Source organism: Podarcis melisellensis (genome assembly GCF_964234715.1).
Source record: "Podarcis melisellensis genome assembly, chromosome: 2".
Classification (NCBI taxonomy): Eukaryota; Metazoa; Chordata; class Lepidosauria; order Squamata; family Lacertidae; genus Podarcis; species Podarcis melisellensis.
The window spans coordinates 77,993,667-78,012,339 of NC_138529.1; the positions used below are offsets into that span (position 1 = coordinate 77,993,667).

The 18,673-nt window shown below is 43.9% G+C and overlaps 1 protein-coding gene across 5 annotated transcripts in view; it reads right to left on the reverse strand.

The window, feature by feature from the left end:
- WNT7A (Wnt family member 7A) overlaps positions 1 to 18,673 on the reverse strand; it is a 56,080-nt gene that overhangs the window by 8,315 nt on the left and 29,092 nt on the right. For all 5 annotated transcript variants that reach the window (XM_081898463.1, XM_081898464.1, XM_081898462.1 and 2 more), the window contains exon 3: positions 7,282 to 7,553. In XM_081898463.1, the coding sequence (XP_081754589.1) occupies positions 7,282 to 7,553 (272 nt within the window). The remainder of the gene's footprint in view (positions 1 to 7,281; positions 7,554 to 18,673) is intronic.

Below are 18,673 nucleotides of genomic sequence, written 5' to 3' on the forward strand. Positions count from 1 at the left end.
AGCAGTTTGCCACGGAAATTAGAAGCACAATTCTAATGAGGAAAGATGGAGGACAAAAATACCAGTGTTGGTGGAGGTAACTTGCAATGACTAGCAAATAAGGATTGACCAGTATTCCTAGAAGGACAAAATAATAGCTGCATTACATCCACTTGCAAAACCAGTACAGGTATTTGGAGTTCTAGGAGTGGAACTTGAAAATGCAGGGGCAGCCATTGTTCTACCTGTAGAGTCATGTTGAAATTCTTTGAAAGTCAGTCCATTTATTTGAACCTTAGGTTTACCCAGCGCTTTTTTCCTATAAAAACGGTGCTGGTACTCACCATGAAGTTGTTACAGTAAGTGCCACATTTTTAACCTGTGCTTTTCTTTGAGAAAAAAGGTTGCCAGTACTTACATACCCTTGAGTACCACCAGAAAAACAGCATGAGGTTTACCTTGTCCTTTTTATCTTGATTTGTTCTGCTGCTGCTGCTACTACTACTAAGACTTGTGAAGCTGAATTGCACAGGAGTCCACAGGTTTATAGAGCAGAGAAATGTAACATGACTTGGTCAGTGGAGCATGAGACTCTTAATCTCAGTGTCATGGGCTTGAGCCCAACGTTGGGCAAAAGATTCCTGCATTGCAGGGGGTTGGATTAGATGACCCTCATGGCCCCTTCTATAATTCCACGACAAAACATGTTCAAGTTCTAATTCAAGGGTGGAGGCAATGGGCAGATATTATTTAGCATGGATCTAGGGGAAAGAAGGGTGGAATATAAACTGGAAAAAGAAATGGAAGAGGAGGAGGAGTCTGGGAGTGATATACCAAAATTCAGATTTTCACGAGCAAAAATATCCAAAGAGAATAGAGGAAGGCCTGTAGCTTAGTGGCAGGGTTCATGACTTGCATGCAAAAGGTCCTTGGTTCAATTTATGGCATCTCTAGGGATGGCTGGAAAAGACCTCTATTTGAAATCCTGGTGAGCATCTCTGTCAGTTGAACAGGTAATAATGAGTTTGTGGATCAATGGTCTAATACAGTATGAGGCTGCTTCCATGTTCAGCCACTCTCACACAATTGTTTAGAAATCAAGATTCTTCCATTGACCTTGCCTTTTTCATCTCCTTTCAAATCAGTTGCTATTTCGGCGTGCTCATTTTGTAACTTATGATCTCATCTCGATCAGCTATGTAAGACTGCATTCTTTGTTGTATTTGCTCCGAACTCTTTTATACCAGAGATTTCTACTGGAGTGCTGAAGGAAAAGCAAAGTGCTCCCTGTGCAGGACATGATAGGATTACTAAGTCAGCACACCTATGTCCCTCTGTTGAAGAGACACATCAAATAAAAAGCCACCTTGATATGCCCTTGGTTTCAGGAGCCTTCTAATGCAGCCTGTGTCATGATTTATAACAATGACTCATAACACGGTGTTATATTTAATATGATGTAATGCTGATGCAAAATGCCATTCGGTGAATTTCAATGTCACGAAAGAGAAAGCGGGAGCACAATTCAATAATTTGCTTTCCACTCAGAACCAAAATGTTGTTCCTTGAAAGGTATTGGCTCTTTCTTACACCCTATCATATTCTACAGTAACACCGTCTGAAAATGCATTTCTGTTTTTCTCTAATAAATGACAGGCTTTCCCCGCTACACTCACATGGCCTCAGTAAAAAGGAAGTTGAATTTGCTAAAGCTAATGCATGAACATTTCTCAACCACAGCATGACTTTCAAACAAGCACCTTGTGGCAGAGAACCTCTTCATCACCCATCATTCTACTCCACTGCCATTTAAATGTTCGCATAAAAAACCCCAACCCAAGGAGGGTGACATTTTTTAAAAAAAATAATACAGAAAATAATGAATTCATGTTACATCAGGGAAATAATAATAATAAAACTATATAAAATTATAAAAGAGATTTTTTAAAATCAGAAAAATGGCAACTAATTAAAAACATGATTACATTTTTTAAAATACAAAGCGTAGCAAAGAGCAGCAGAGAATCATGAGGTGATATCCAACTTTCTCAGAGAAGATCCACCGAAATCAACCAACATACATGACTTAAGTCTATTGATTTCAGTTTGTCTGCTCCAAGTATGGCTGCTGGATATAGTCCACAGTCATTCTGCTACCTTGGAGTTTGCTTATAATAAAGTTTTGGTGTTCGTGATGAGCTTTGTGTTCACATGCTCCACCTGCCCTCACTCAATTAACTAGCTACTTTCTCTTTAATGTAAATCCTAGCTTCCCATTACATTCCAACGAGGTTTTGTGCTGAAGCGTGCTAATCATTCCTCAGCATCTATGAAATTACATTAAAAGTGCATTAAAGGGATCTTATGATATTAGAGTCACTCTGATGAAGTACTCCCAAATATCAGTGTTGATGTAGAACACAATTCCATATGTGTCCTAAGTCAAATATGTTGTAAGGGAGCAATCCTAAGCTTTTGGGAAGGGCAGCTAGGAGAATGTTGGATACTGCACATCTCCATTTCCATGGCCAGAAATGGAGGCCCACAGTTGGATGGAAAGGTCCAAGGATTAAGGTCTGCCCAATGTGGAGTCAGAAAGTTCCACATTTACTGATCCAGCCTTAGAGTTCCACGGACTCCAAAGCTCCCTATATCTCCAGAACCAGCAAGGGAAAAGGGGAAATAATAATAAAAACAAAAGTGTCCACCTCACTATCTGCTGTAGTCTGTGCAAGTCCAGTCCTCTGCTGTGGACTTTATCCTGCCAGCCTACATAAGATTGTTTTGTCTAATAATCAAGAATTTGGTAGATGTTCTAGGATATTGGTCTTTCGGTGGGTTATAATAAAGGTTATACTGAGTATTTTTATTATATTTGCAAGTATGAGGTCAACTCCACGTATTAGGTGTCCCCTAGCAAATGCTTAAATTATGTGTGGATATATTTATACCACATGAAATAGCATCATTCAACACTTCTATCAATTTCTCCACTTCTCTGTAGACCTTCAGTAATACCATCCGGTCCAGTGTTGGACTACAACACCAATAGATTGCCAACAACTCCAAACAGTTCAGCAGTTCTACCCAAGGCATGCAGGAAAATATCTCCACATCAAAACAGTTTCTTTGCCTTCTGGAGAAATGGCAGGTGGCCAAAGTCACCACACACCCTATCTCTTCAGATAATACCCTCAATAAAATGAAAGCTTTCATGATCAGATTGTTGGGTGCATACGGAGTGCCTAAGAGCTAGTTCTGCCATGATGTTTTACATCTCCATGATGCCTTTGGAATGGATTCTGTGATTTGAACACTTTTCCATGAGAATGGGTTGGGCATACATCATATTCAAATGTGACACCCTGAGCTGAAGCTCCCCCCACCCCCCATTTCTTGTTTGAAGAGCTAGTTCATTGAAGGATCTCTGAAATGACCCATTTCCAAAATGGAATTGGAATCTATATGAATAGTCCCATCAGCTAATCTGCAGATTCACAATGCTACACTAAAACTTGCACTAGCTAACAGAAACAACAATAGGTCTGTTTACACAACTCCACTGCCACCACCACAATAGCATGACAAGAAGTGAAATTGTCTTCACTGGTGCATTGCCAATGCACTTGTTAACTATGTCCACTAGTGACTGCACATTTATCAATAGAAAGAAAAGTTCCGCTATATATGCTATATGTGTGTGACTCTTTTTTTACCCTATTATTATCTCTGACTCTGAATGCCCTGGGTACTGCCAAGGTTGAGTGCATGTGGAGCCTTCTCATTCATTTCTGGGAAATGAAATTCTACTTGTCTACATAAATATTCTTCAGCAAACATATGTTAAACTCCACGAATCACAGAATAAAACCTAGAGCAAAAAGGAGGCACATCAACATTCTCACAGAGAAACTGAAGTATGCACCATATATAAGGCCTTTTAAATTCAATTTGCAACTATATTTTAGCTGCATTTGCAGATTTGAATATGACATCATTGGTGGAGGTAGGATACTGAAGATCTCAAGTGCCTTGAAATGTATTGTCCTGTCATCCAAAATATGATTGTTGCATGATCCTACCCTGAGACATACATGCAGGGACAGCCATTGGGTGAGAGTGTGTGGAAGATGCTAAAGCTATAGTTCAGAAGGATGTATGGATCCAGAATTGGCCTCCACAGTCATTACTGACTCACTGTTAAAACTGTGTTCGTGGAAGGCAATCTTACTTGTCTATGAGTGATCGCCAAAGAAGAAGAAGATAGTTCAGATGAAACAGAGATGGGGGAAACACTTCCTGTCACTGCCAGCAGCATCGCATTCAAAGTCATTCTGAGTACTGTGATATTTTTGCTCCCATATTTCAGAAACCAGGTGGAACACAATCACTAATGTACAAAGCTTGAAATACCATGCACATCTCCTTCATCCCCAGTGTTTACTTTATTAAGTAATTTGTGCCAACCACACAAGGAAATCTGCACGCTATTTTTAAGGCTTTGTTTTCTTGCCAATTGGGGTGGCAGGGGGAATTACCCAGGTGCCATATAGTAGTATGGTTTAATTGCTAGATTTAATTATGTTTAATTGGTGCAACAAACCTTCAGCTTAACGAACAACACAGGCAGACTATGATGAATCTTCACACTTCAAAGAGTTCAAAACCAGGTTCCTGATCCAATGTTCAGGAGCAGTTATTAAAACTACTTTAAACCAGGAGAACCACAAATATGGTAAACGAAAACGCTTAAAATGCATTCATATTTTGCCTTTGGAACCAGCTTTCAGGGGTATCAGCTCTGAATACAAAGGTCAGACCATGGTGTTTGGGCCACAGAAATAAGCCTATAATTCAAGCCCCCTTTGTGCTGGGTGTATCTCTGTGTGTGGATTGGATGGAGGTGGGCAAAGGGACACTAGTGTTGCTCTGCCAGCACAGACCCTGTTCCACCTGCTGAACATGCAGCTGGGTGGAAGTACCACTGGTGGGATCCCTGTGATAGCCTGCAGAAAAACCCAAAACAGGGTGCTGCAAGAGTGAGATGGGACTGGAAGAATGGAAGCTGCAGCCACATCCTATTTTTCCTGCCACTCAACTGACTTGCCAGAAGGACATTACAATTTACATAAGATTGGACTTTGCCCTGGGAGCAATGGGTTGCCCACTTCTGAACTAGAGACAGAAACAAACAAGAGGTTTCTGGGCAAGTACAGATACTAGCCTGAGAATGTGCATGTTTCCCAGTGAATCTGTAAAATGCAGTCAACAGATGCACATTCCCTAAGGCCTGTTGCTGATGATGGATCTTGCCTGGAGAATGTACAAAAACCTGTTGACATATGCACATTACTCAAGGCCTATTGTAGACTAAGCAGTTATATTGAACAGGAAATGTGCGTGTTACGTGTACGTGATCCATGAGATGTGGTGTATGTGCACAATGACCAGTTGTTATGCACATTAACCACTGTCCTCACAGCATCTCTAACATACACATGGGTGCAGAGAGACTGAGATGTGAGGTCAGATGGAAATGAAATGGGGGGGGGGGAGTCCTGTAGCAAATACATTAAAACTGAAATGTGTGCAAAATAACACAGTGACCATTTACAACAACAGCAATTGATAAAACAAACATCTTAGCACTGCTTGATTCATGAGCTTTTGGGAGTTGAATCCTATACTCAGGAGTAGCTGAACTACGTAGCTGCAGAATTGCAAACTGAGGGTCCCAACCCTTTATTTTAACACATTAGCAGCATTGGTGATTGAAAGCTATTTGCACTGCAGCCTCATCCATTCAGTTTTGAATCCCTTCCAGATGAGGCCAGAAAAAAAGCACAAAGTAAATACTGTCAGTGACAAAAGAGTCAAATGAGGGTAAGGCTTTCCTGAATAGTATTTTAGCTCTCTGAGATTTATCAGAGCTATTATGTACAGAATTGGTTAAGCAGCAATATCCATCATTAGTAAAATTGTTTTCTGAAATCAAACATTTTGTAAACAGCAAATCCAACTCCTTGTCAGCTGTAATATAGCTCAGGCAACATATGCTGACTGTGGTGTTGTTTTTTTAAGGGATAACTAATTTGGTGTCCTCCGGTGTTGTTGGACTCCAATTCCCATCAGTCCCAGCCAGCATGGAAGATGATAGACATAGTCCAACAGCATATGAATGGCACCATGTCAGATCCTCCAAGTGTCCCTATATTCCAGGGACAGTCCTGAATTTACAGAAGCCATCCTGGTTTCTGATTTGATCCTGGAGTGTCCCAGTTTTCCTTAGGACATCCCTAATTTCATCAGAGAAATGTCGGAGGTATGGAGTTATGCAACCCCCAGACCAAGGAGATACATAACTATACAACCTTTAGAAGACATCTGAATGTAGTCCTTTATATAGAGGTTTTTTAATGTTTAATGTTTTATCATGTGCATATATATGTGGGAAACCACCCAGAGTGGCTGGGGCAACCCCATCAGATGGGTGGGGTATAAATAATTTTAAAAATGTTATTATTGTGGAATAGGACATGCCTACTTTCATTGGAGAAATGTTGGAGGTCATTCAGGAGAGGCATCCTGGATTACTGAACTTCTCCAAAAAGGAAACCCCCTTCAGTCCCATCATACCAAGTTGCCTGTCTTTTTTCTAATGATGCAGAGGTAGACATTTCTGCAAGCAAATGGCATTGCAAAAATATGGGACTCACTCCTTCTAGAAAAGGTAAACCAAGAAGGATTCCTGCAACAGATTTGTCTCTCACTCACCCCCAGGAAAGAAAGCAGTATTAGGACAGGAAGTAAGCATGCAATTAATTGGTTCTATGTGATCTGCTAGATTCAAATGTCACCAAAGCAGAGTAAGAATTGAGTTCTTACCACACCTGTACTGTAAAAGCTAGCCAAAGAAGCTGCCACATGGTGGGAGTTGCCAGGCAATCTAGATTACAGCATTCATCATTTCCCTCTGTTTATTTGTATATCTACTTGCTTTCTATAAAAAGCAAGGGTGGACCTTTGTATACCCCAAATCCCCCAAATAAATAATGAGGTGGCCATATGCAATCTCGAAACTTTTAAATGCTAAAACACAGTTTGCTCCATTTTGTTCTTTCTTCCTATTTTATGACTGTAAAGCATCGAGATGTGGTAAACCTTTGACTGGCTGCTGGTCTTGTGAAGTGCAAGTTTGCATAGCTTGTGGACCAGCAAGTGACATTGGCTTCAAAGCATATGCACATAAATGTTGCTGTAGACCAGAGGTGGCCATATTCAGAGGTGAGCAAAGGTGCCTACCTTTCGCCCCGCCTCATTGTTGTGCAAATTCATGAGCGTCCTTGCATTCTGCTTAATCTCCCTTGCGTCCACAAACACTTTGGCGAATCCTATTCCGTATCGGATGTCTGCAGAGCAGCCTCCCCATTTCCATCCTTCGTCTTTGTGGTACTGTCCCTGTTTTTCCTTGTCGCAGCCGCAGTCGCTCAGGTTCCCCTGGGTGCAGGCAGCAGTGATTGCATGCGCTACTCCAGCAGCAATGATGGCGTAGGTGAATGCTGCTTCTCTGCTACCTGAAATTAGGATACATTTCTCAGTAAAGGATAGAACAATTGGAAGAACAGGGTAGGGGGTGGGGTGGGGGTGGAAGAGGGTGGAAGAAACTGTGGAAGTCCATGCAGTGGAAATTCTTCAAGGTTATTATTAGACAAGCTGTAAATATGCAAGGCATAAGCATTTCTTGACATTTCAAAGTCCTGGTCTTTTGTTGATGTTCAGGCACTCCCAACAGAATCAATACACATGCTGTAGTGAAGGCAGTGCATTTTGCCATGTCCATAAAGGTAAAGTTACCAAACCCAAAGCAAATCAATCAGTGCTTAATGATGCAGGTAAGACTGCTGTATCAGAGTGCAACCTTGAGTTCACCATGGCTTTCAAAAACCCAAGCACACAGCTTCAGATCAGGCCAACACATGGCCAACGCAAGTGCTGTGCTATGTGTATTCAGGAAACCTTGATGGTCTTGACTTAACATTGGTCATGGTGATGAAGTTCATCCCACAGAAATCCAGAGTGTGGATCACCACTTGCGTGCTATTTGCCAAGTGCTGGTTGTGAAGGGCGCAGACTTCTACGCCACACAGGTGTGCACTAGGCAGGTCTAGGACAAACCTTCCGTGAAAATAATCCAAGCTGAATTTTAAATAATGAAGCGGAGTTATTAAATGGCCTCTGTGCTTCATCCTGTCATAGTGATTATGAAGGCTTTGGCAGCGATCACTAACATGACAGAAGTGTGTTAAGTTAAAAATGTGTTTCAGCACCCAAAACGAAAATCTAGTTTTCACAGCCAAACTAGTCTGGGAATTGTATTTGTTTGAACCCTGGGGATCTCACAAAACTACAGGTCCCAAGGATTTCTTGAGTGAGTTCACCACAGTAAAGCTTGGTGTACAGTATATTTGGGGTTGTGGGTGTTATTATTTTCTTTGTTTTAACCTTGGAGACGTTCCAGGACCAGATTGGAGCCATGGGCTGCTATACCAAAATATAGACTAGGAGAGTATATTCTTCAGCCAAGGGTCCCTGAAGTCATTTGGGGTAAAAATTTAAGGACAGCCAACTTTGGGTTTCAAAAATGCTAGTATCTGGGCAGTATCCAGGATAGGTCAGGGGCTATAACCTGGTAAACTGAGGCTGGAGCAGGACCAACAGCATAAGCTTTCTTTTTGCTCCTGTGGCTTGCGCTATGCAGGTATAGTGGCCTGAGCCAGTTAGTGTGAACTGGGCTGTCTTAAGTATATGTGGTGCCAGGGTGTAAAGATCCACCTGGCGCACACACACACCCCAGGTTGCCCAGAGCTTTTTTAGGGCGGGCTGGCGAGGCGAGCACAGCAGAGCTGGCCTGGCTGGCCACCTCAACAACAACAGAGGAGGCCGAGGCGGCGGCAGCAGCAGAGCAAGGCTGGGGCCGGGCGCCTGTGGGGGTGGGCAAGCAGAGCCCAGCGCAACAGCAGTTGAGCCCAAGGCAGCGGGGACTAATCGCAGCCGGGTGCCTTGTGTGAGCAGCATGCGCTGGGCGGGTCTCTCAAAGGCCCGCCAATCCCAGGCGCGCAGGAGGGCGGAGCCAGCTGGCTGCATCAACGCCTCGCTCGCCCTCAGCAGAAGAGCTGACATGCTCTGCTCCGCTTGGCAGCAGTTTTCGGCTCTTCCCAATCCCTGGACTCCAAATCTCGGCCCTGGACTCTTGGCCTGGCACCCCTAGCCCCTATGGGTAAGACAGCCCTGGGTGTGAAGGAGCTGCACAGGGATCTGGGTGTGTAATACCACAGCAGCCATAGCCCAGTTGCCATATTGCTCTCCCATCACCCATCCCACCTTACAGAGAAGCTGTGGAGGAAGCACACCAGTTGATCTTACAGCAGTATATGAAATGGAGCACTGGCTAGGCTGGACTTACCCTGGGACCCACAGCCCATGTGTGTGAGTTACCCAGTTCAAGCATGCGCACACAGTCAAAACAATTGTGAATTTTAGTGAAAGTATGTATTGTGATAAGAAATCATCATAAATAGCCCTTGTTAGTCAAACGCAGGGATTCCACCAAATTGTGTGATACATAAACATGCACTGGAGTACTGTAAATCAAACGTCTCTGAATTCCTGCTTCAGGTACTATAAGATACTGACAAACATTTCACAGTTTGGATCATGGCTTCCAACTTATCTCCCTCAAGGACCTTGCCAAGATTATGGAGCACTTTGATGTTTTAAATGGAAGAGGATGCTTCTAAAATATAGTGCTCTCAATTTACATTTAGAACTGTGTCTGGCCTCCACCATAATAGTGCCTTCCAGCTGTTTTAGACCACAGCTCCCATCAGCCCCAGGGAGTTCTGTGCTGGCTTTGAAGCCTCTCGTGTCAGGGTGATGCACGCTGTAAGGTGATGCAGATTTGATGTCACTAGATAAATAACTTTTTTTCCAACTTCTAAGACAGTAACTTCTGAATAAGAATATTATGGTGAGGTGTTTATCAGTATTAATATGAAACCTGGCTAATACACAAAATGGATTCAAATTGTGGATTGATATCCAACTAAGACATTCTCAGAGTAGCTCCAGTGAAAGCAATAGTTAAGTCATTTGATTTCAATGGCTCTCCTCTGAATATGACTAACATTGGATATTTACATGCAGCCAAGATATACAGTTTAGTCCAGCCAGGGTTGCCATATTTCAAAAAGTTAAAACCAGGACACCCCAGAAGTGGTTGAGCTTTTTATAGGAATTATTGAGTCTTTTTTTAAGGAATTTTCAATTGACTTGCCTAAGATCCAGGACAAAGCACCACATTTCAAAAATTCCCCCCCCCCCAGGCATCAAATCCACCTTTGAAATCCCAGGATTGTCCAGGAAAATCCAGACGTATGGCAGGCCTAAGTCCAACTCTCTTGCCATTTCTGATGCATGGCCTTTATGGCTGAGCAAGCTATCTTCCCCATTCTAAGTTATTGCAAATTTTAAGGACCTAAAATGTTTTGGCACAAATGTGCTATGGTTGGTACTTGAAATTCTTTTCAAACTCTGACCTTAGATAAGTAAATCTTCATAGCTACTTCAAGATACAATCCCAAATCTCTGGTACTTGTACATTGTGATTTGTAGAACAAGCATATTTCCGATGTTTCTGTTTAAAAGAAGCACCAAACCAAAAAGAAAGACTCAGGCACTTTATTCTCAGCAGAATCACTCACCACAAGTGATCTATATATTAATGCTTGTCTCTTAGCGGTTCTTCTACTGAAAACATCTACTTCCTTATCATATGCCACAAATAGCTAGCAGCATAATGGATTCAAGGATGACATCAACAAATTCAGTTAATAGGTACCATCATGGCCACTTAGCTGCAGGATATGTATTAATAGAATTGTATACTATCCTTTTTTAATGTTTAGTTGTAGTTTTTTATCATTTATATAACTGCATGTAAACATAAGAGTTCTATAGTACTTTAGTAACAGTAAACTTTCCAAGGGGCTCCTTTGTCATGAGAATAATTTATAATTTAAACAGCTCCGAATGTATGAATTTGAATCAGCATATTTCATTTTAGCAGGATGTCTTGCAGACTTTGCAGATTACAGTTTAGAAGCTCAAGATTTTACCACTTACATGGGCTGTGACCTTAACTTATTCGTAGCATTGGACAAACATCAAAATGTGTTTGATGGTAAATCCTGTTTATTATATCCTGTCCTTCCCACATCCCACCACAAAAGATGCGAGCAGCTTGTCTTGCCAAATGCAAGGTGGTTCTTTTGTTTGGAATTCAGAAGCAATATATAGTGGTATCTCTAGTTACGAACTTAATTCGTTCTGGAGGTCCGTTCTTAACCTGGAACTGTTCTTAACTAGAGGCATGCTTTCACTAATGGGGCCTCTTGCTGCCTCTGCGCCACCAGCACATGATTTCCATTCTCATCCTGGGGCAAAGTGCTCAACTCGAGGTAACTTTTCCAGGTTAGCGGAGTTTGTAACCTGAAGCGTTTGTAACTCAAAGTATCACTGTAAATTTTATTCCTAAACAGCAAACAATATATACACACCAGGGCCGTGCAATCTAAAGCTACCTGGAGGAGTCACTTTGTCACTTTGTCTTTGAGGGCTTCCAAGTGGCAGATAGAAGTGCATGCCCCGTATGTATATATACTGCTTGCTGTTTAGGAATAAAATCTTCTCCCTCACTTTTGTTTTCTATTACTTCTGAATTCCAAACCAAAGAACCACCTTGCATTTGGCAAGACATGGCTTCTCAGCTAATTATGTCCCACCCAGCGGAATATTTGACTCTCCGACATCATTAGAAAACATTGAAGTGGAAGTAATAGTACTTCAGAGATAAGTAGGCCAAACATCTTAAGCTCTCTAGCAAAATTGGGATAAGCCAGTTCTAATGCTTGTGATGATGAAGCGCTATTGAGGGGCTGAAACTGAAGACTAATGCAAGAATCATTTGACTTCTGAATCGCAGCTGAAAACAGCACAAGCAATAGTAGCATATGTGTAATTGTGGCTTCCTGCAATCATGACATGACTTTATTTCTGAAGCAAAAGTATACTATAGCAAAAGTATAGCAGCATTTATTCTGTATGTGGAGGGGCGAGGGAGGTATGGCGGTGGGGGCAGATGTCATAGGCGAAGGGGATCGAGATACGGATATGCTCGTACCCCTTCCAATCTGCGCCCCATCCCGAGAGACGAGGGTAGGGTGAGCAAAGATTACTCACCTCCGTCACTGGTGTTGTGCAATGCCAGGTCTATAGGCAACAAAACCGCCACCCTGCGAGATTTCTTCATCTCGCAGGAGGTCGACCTGGCTTGTGTGACGGAGACCTGGGTGCGCGAAGGGGATACTGTTACTTTACGAGAGATGGCGCCCCCAGGTTTCTCCATCCTCCACCAGTCGCGGACTGTGGGCCGGGGGGGAGGGGTGGCATTATTAATCCGGGAAGATTGTTCTTTCAGGGCTCTACCATCGCCATCGATCCCCGGCATTGAATGTGTTGGCCTAGTGTGGGGCTCCGAGGTGAGCTTGGCTGTCTGGCTGGTGTACCGGCCACCTAGCGCACCAGCAGCCACCCTGCCAGGCCTGCTGGAGGCGGTGGCCGGCTGGGCCTTGGAGTTCCCTAACCTATTGGTATTGGGGGACTTCAACATCCATGCTGATGCCACTCCCTCCTCACAGGCTCTGGACCTGGTGTCTTCCATGGCGACACTAGGGCTCTCCCAGTTTGTTTCGGGCCCCACACATCAAGCAGGCCACACGCTGGATTTGATCTTTGGCGCTGGTATAGATGTGATCATGCTTCCTTCAATGAAGGTGCCATGGTCTGATCACTACGCTCTGAAAGCCAGGATTGACGTTCCACCCCCACCCTGCTTAGGTGGCGAGCCGATTTGGGCTCGCCCGCAGAGGCTGATGGATCCTGATAGATTCCGTCAAGCCTTGCGGGACCTTTCTCCCCCTGGCGACTCATTGACTGAGCTTGTTGAGGGCTGGAATACCCATCTCCTGGCAGCCATCAATGAGATCGCACCTAAGCGCCCTCTGCGACCCCGCAGAAACCGGGCTCCCTGGTTTACCGAGGAGCTCCGGAAAATGAAGCGGGACCTCAGACGGCTAGAGCGAGTATGGCGGCGTGCCCGTGACGGAGCTTCAAGAACATCTTATAGGGTTTTTATGAAAACCTACGAGATGGCTGTGAAGGCCACTAAGAAGTCCTACTTCTCGGCCTCCATTGCATCCGCTAGCTCTCGCCCGGCGCAATTATTTAGTATAATTCGGTCTTTAACGTCCCTCGAAGGACAGCCAAATTTAAATAACAAATTGACACACAGCTGTGAGGCATTTGCGAGCTTTTTTGCGGAGAAGGTCTTGTCGCTCCGCCATGACCTCCCTGCCAATTTGGATACAATAAAGGAACTGGAGGCCCCTCGACTGTCCTCGGGTCCAGTATTGGACCACTTCGACCGGATATCCCCAGCCGATGTGGACAGACTCCTCCGAGCTGGAAAGCCCACCACCTGTCCTCTTGACCCGTGCCCGTCTTGGCTGATTAGAGCGTGTCCAGACGAGGTGCGGGCCCTCCTGGGGGATATCATCAATTTGTCCCTTGGCACGGGGACATTCCCAGGGGAACTGAAGGAGGCAGTGGTGCGCCCGCTCTTAAAGAAAACATCATTAGATCCTTTAGATCTATCCAATTACCGCCCGGTTTCGAATCTTCCGTTCCTGGGTAAGGTGATTGAGAGAGCGGTTGCTGAACAGCTTGGTGGGTTTCTGGATGAAACATCGGCTCTGGATCCATTCCAGTCCGGCTTCCGCGCTGGCCATGGGACCGAGACGGCTCTGGTTGCCCTAACAGATGATCTTCGTAGACAGCTGGATCGAGGCGGGTCGGGGCTGCTGATTCTTCTAGATTTGTCAGCAGCTTTTGACATGGTCGATCATGAACTTCTGGACCACCGCCTTGCCGACGTGGGGATCCAGGGCACAGTCCTTCAATGGCTGCGCTCGTTTCTCTCTGGTCGGGGACAGAGGGTGGCGCTTGGGGGGGAATTGTCATCGCGCCACTCCTTGGTGTGTGGAGTGCCTCAGGGTGCGATTCTCTCCCCGATGCTTTTTAACATCTTTATGCGCCCCCTCGCCCAGCTTGTCAGGAGTTTTGGGCTGGGCTGCCGTCAGTATGCTGATGACACCCAACTCTATCTGTTGATGGATGGCCATCCTGACTCGGCCCCAGACACACTGATCAGATGCTTGGAAGCTGTGGCTGGATGGTTGCGTGGGAGCCGGTTGAAGTTAAATCCTTCGAAGACAGAGGTCCTTTGGCTGGGACGGGATGATATGGGACTGAGGGGGCAGCTCCCATCTCTTGCGGGGGTGCAATTAGTGCCAGCACCGTCCGTTAAGAGTTTGGGTGTAATCTTCGATACCTCCCTCTCCATGGAGGCGCAGATTGCAGCTATTACAAAGGCGGCATTTTTTCATCTCCGCCAAGCTAAGCAGTTGGCTCCTTACCTCTCTCGCCCTGACCTAGCTACTGTGATCCACGCGACGGTCACCTCCAGACTGGATTATTGTAACTCGCTCTACGTGGGGCTGCCCTTGAGACTGACCCAAAAACTCCAGCGGGTGCAGAATGCCGCAGCGAGACTCCTTACGGGGTCTTCGCTGCGAGATCACATTCATCCGGTGCTATACCAGCTGCACTGGCTCCCGGTGGAGTACAGGATCAGGTTTAAGGTGCTGGTTTTAACCTTCAAAGCCCTATACGGCCTAGGACCCTCGTACCTACGGGACCGCCTCTCCTGGTATGCCCCACAGAGGAACCTACGGTCTTCAAACAAAAACACCTTGAAGGTCCCAGGCCACAGAGAGGTTAGGCTGGCCTCAACTAGAGCCAGGGCCTTTTCGGCTGCGGCTCCAACCTGGTGGAATGCTCTGTCACAAGAGACAAGGGCCCTGCAGGACTTGACATCTTTCCGTAGGGCCTGCAAGACAGAGCTGTTCCGCCAGGCCTTTGGTTAGGGCGCAGCCTGACTCCCTCCTCTGGCAACCTTTACAAAACTTTATGGCTGCCATCAATCTTGATTTTAATTAATTTTTATAATGTTTTTATAATGTCGCACTATTTTGGTGTTGTTAGCCGCCCTGAGCCCGGCTTCGGCTGGGGAGGGCGGGATATAAATAAAATTTATTATTATTATTATTATTATTATTATTATTATTATTATTATTATTATTTGTTATCTAACTATAGAAGAATGTCCTTAATCCATGTAAACTCTTAGATGAAAATAATCAGATGAAAATTAAATGATAGAAGCTCCATTAGAAGCATCAGGTGATACCTTCAGAGCAAACTGACAAAGTAGAATGTATGCTTGACTCCGATTAGGGACAGATAGATTCTGTCCTTTGAAAAGAATGGTAGAATCCTACATACTAAGGGTTGTAATCCTACCATGTCATACACAGAGTAGATCTAGTGAAATCAGTGAACTTACACCAGTCTGATTATGAGTTCATAGGATGCAACCCTATATACATGCCACCTATCAAATCACACAGTAAAAACAATCAGAAACAAATAACAACAACAAATATTAAAAACTGTCGTTTTGGAATCACATGAGGCAACATAGGGTTTTATTTTTAATTTGGGAAGGTGTGGCATCTGACTGCACTAAGTATTCAATGTAAGCACAAATACCTAAGAAACAAGCAGCTTCTCCTTAAGACTGGTAGTACTAGGAGCCAATCATGTTCATTTAATTCCTCTCTATAGTTTCAACAGCATGGATATTATCTTTTGAAGCATCTACTCTTGTAGGTAGCTTCATTAACAGTGGAGTCTGGGACTTGCTTCCAAGTACACATGCATAGGTTTGAATGGTCATGCCTTTTCTTCTTCTGCCCAGTATCTCTTGGTGAGATGACTCTCCTGCTATCCTCATCTAGCCCTTCCACATGTCCTCTCGACTGTGCTCCCAACTCATGATTCCAACTCCACTCTACTTTTCTACCATCTTCTCGCCATCAACATTGCCCTTGCTAAGATCTCAGATTATCTACTTATTGCCATACTTAAAGGTCTCTACCAGGGGTGCCATCTTCAGAAGAACATTGAGGGGACTTGACATGACATCACTCTGTGCCCAACGCTGTGTTCAGCCTCAACAATGGGGAGGGCAGCACCCTCAAAATAAATAGAGGGGACCCAAAGAGCCTTGGCCCCCAGGAGCTGGCACCTATGGTAGTTATAGTTACTATTACTATTGTTATTAATGAATCCATTGATGAATGAGGCACCTTGAAGAAATTTGCAATGAAATGGCACCTATGAACCAGTTCCATATATCAAAACAATTGCATACAGAACTAATAAAAAAAAATTATACATGTAAAATTCATTCAAAACAACACATACTTAAAATCAACACAGATCCAGGACAGATACCAGTTGGGATAAAGACTATAGAAGGCTTGGTTCTTGTTTTTATTTTGATTATATATATTGTGGTTTTTATGTTGATCTTTTCTGTGAAGTGCCCTGAGACCTCTGGCTATAGGGTGGTATATAAATTCAGTAATAACAACAACAACAACAACAACAACAACAACTAGCATTTTTAGCAGGTGCTGAAAGGCAATAGAAGAGGCACCTGTCTGATGTGCAATTGGCAGGAGACCTGATCCGGACATTATGTGAAACAGATCTTTTATGATAGTACAGTGGTACCTCGGGTTAAGAACTTAATTTGTTCTGGAGGTCCGTTCTTAACCTGAAACTGTTCTTAACCTGAAGCACCACTTTAGCTAATGGGGTCTCCCGCTGCTGCTGCGCCACCGTGCGATTTCTGTTCTCATTCTGAAACAAAGTTCTTAACCCGAGGTACTATTTCTGGGTTAGCGGAGTCTGTAACCTGAAGTGTCTGTAACCTGAAGTGTCTGTAACCCGAGGTACCACTGTATCTCCAAGATGCCCTTTCCTGCAGAATGCAGTGATCAGCTGGGTATGCAGAGGGCTAGACTATATTTTATGCATCCTGGTACCAAGCTGATTGGGTTTTATACTCCAATACCAGCACCTTGAACAGAACCCAGCAGCTAATTGGCAGCCAGTGCAGTTCCATCAGCAGTGGCCTAAGTCAAGTGAGCAGTGAGCAATCAAGCTGCAACATTTTTGCAGCTTCCAGATCAGCTCAAAGACAGCCCCACATACAGAATATTGCAGTAATCCAGTCTGGAGCTTACCAGTACATGGATGACAATTGTTAGGCTTCCACAGCTCAGAAATGCCCATAGCTGTCTTGTCAACCAAAGCAGGTAAAAGGCACTCCTAGACACTGAGGTCTCCTGGGCCTCCAGTGACAGAGCTGGGGGCATGACCAGACTACAAATATGCTCTTTCAGGGGGAGGATGACCTCCTGCTTGCCTCTGTGCCTTAATTTTTCAAGACTTCATTCTTAACTCCTTTTCCTCCTACCTGTCTGACTGTTTATTCAACTTTTCTATTGGGGGAAAGCTCTCCCGTCTCTGTTGGGATCACTTGGTATTATGGGCTGTGTGCTTCTCCCCCTTCTCTCCTTGGGTTTCATGAAATTAGAACAGCTTTCAATACTCCTGTATGTATACTGGTGAGTCCCAGCTGTACTTGGACCATTTCCCCTTCAAGTCTGCCTGAAATAGTCACTTGAGTGTTTCATGGACATCTTAATATGTCCAAGACCAAACTGTTCATCTTTCCTACCAAGACTTCTTCTCCTTGTTCACTCTCCATACATCCAATAAAGCTTACCATTCACGTGGTTATATCAACCACACAGCCATGGCTTGATCTATTATTATTTTATCTCATTTGTTCCTCACATATAATTAGTTGCCAAGTTGTGCCACCTGGGCTATAGTCTTCAGCTTTTCTATCCCATTCAGTCCCCTTTGACCTGTATCCCTCAGTGTCATTGGAATCTTCCAGAATGCATGTGCTACAGGTGATACAGATGAAATTGACAAAGGGTCTTGTGCCACAAATGCATTCTTTTGAGTCTACAAAAAAAAGGTTATACCATAACAAAATGAGAGAGTCTTCAAGGTGCTACTAAACCATTATGAGTCTGCTGCAGCAAAATAAACAAATACAGCTACCATTCCAGAGAAGGTACAGAGGGTATCTGCATATTTATTTCTTATGAAACACTGCAGGCCCTGAAATATAACTTTGCATTGTACAGGTTTCTATTAAATTAATTCTTTGTACCAAATTTAAGCCCTTCAACTTTTGTTACCTGGGATTCCTGCAAAACAGCCTTGTTTTTATACCTGCAGTTCAGCTGACATGAGCATGAAAAGGGAAAGCTGCCTACCTTTGTGTCTGAATATTTATGGCTGCCTCATGTCAGTTAGAGAAATGTGTCCTGGAGTATGAAACTAGAGGGTTTTACCAAACCCTTTCTATGTTATAAATCTAGCCTTTGAATGTTGAAGTGGTTTTAGCCTGCAAGACTGTGTGTGTGTGTGTATTTGCTTCTGAACTGTCAATTTCACATGTCACGATTTTGTGAGAAGATCAACATGCCCTCATCTTCCAGAGCTCAGAACAGCTCTGTGTCTTATGTTA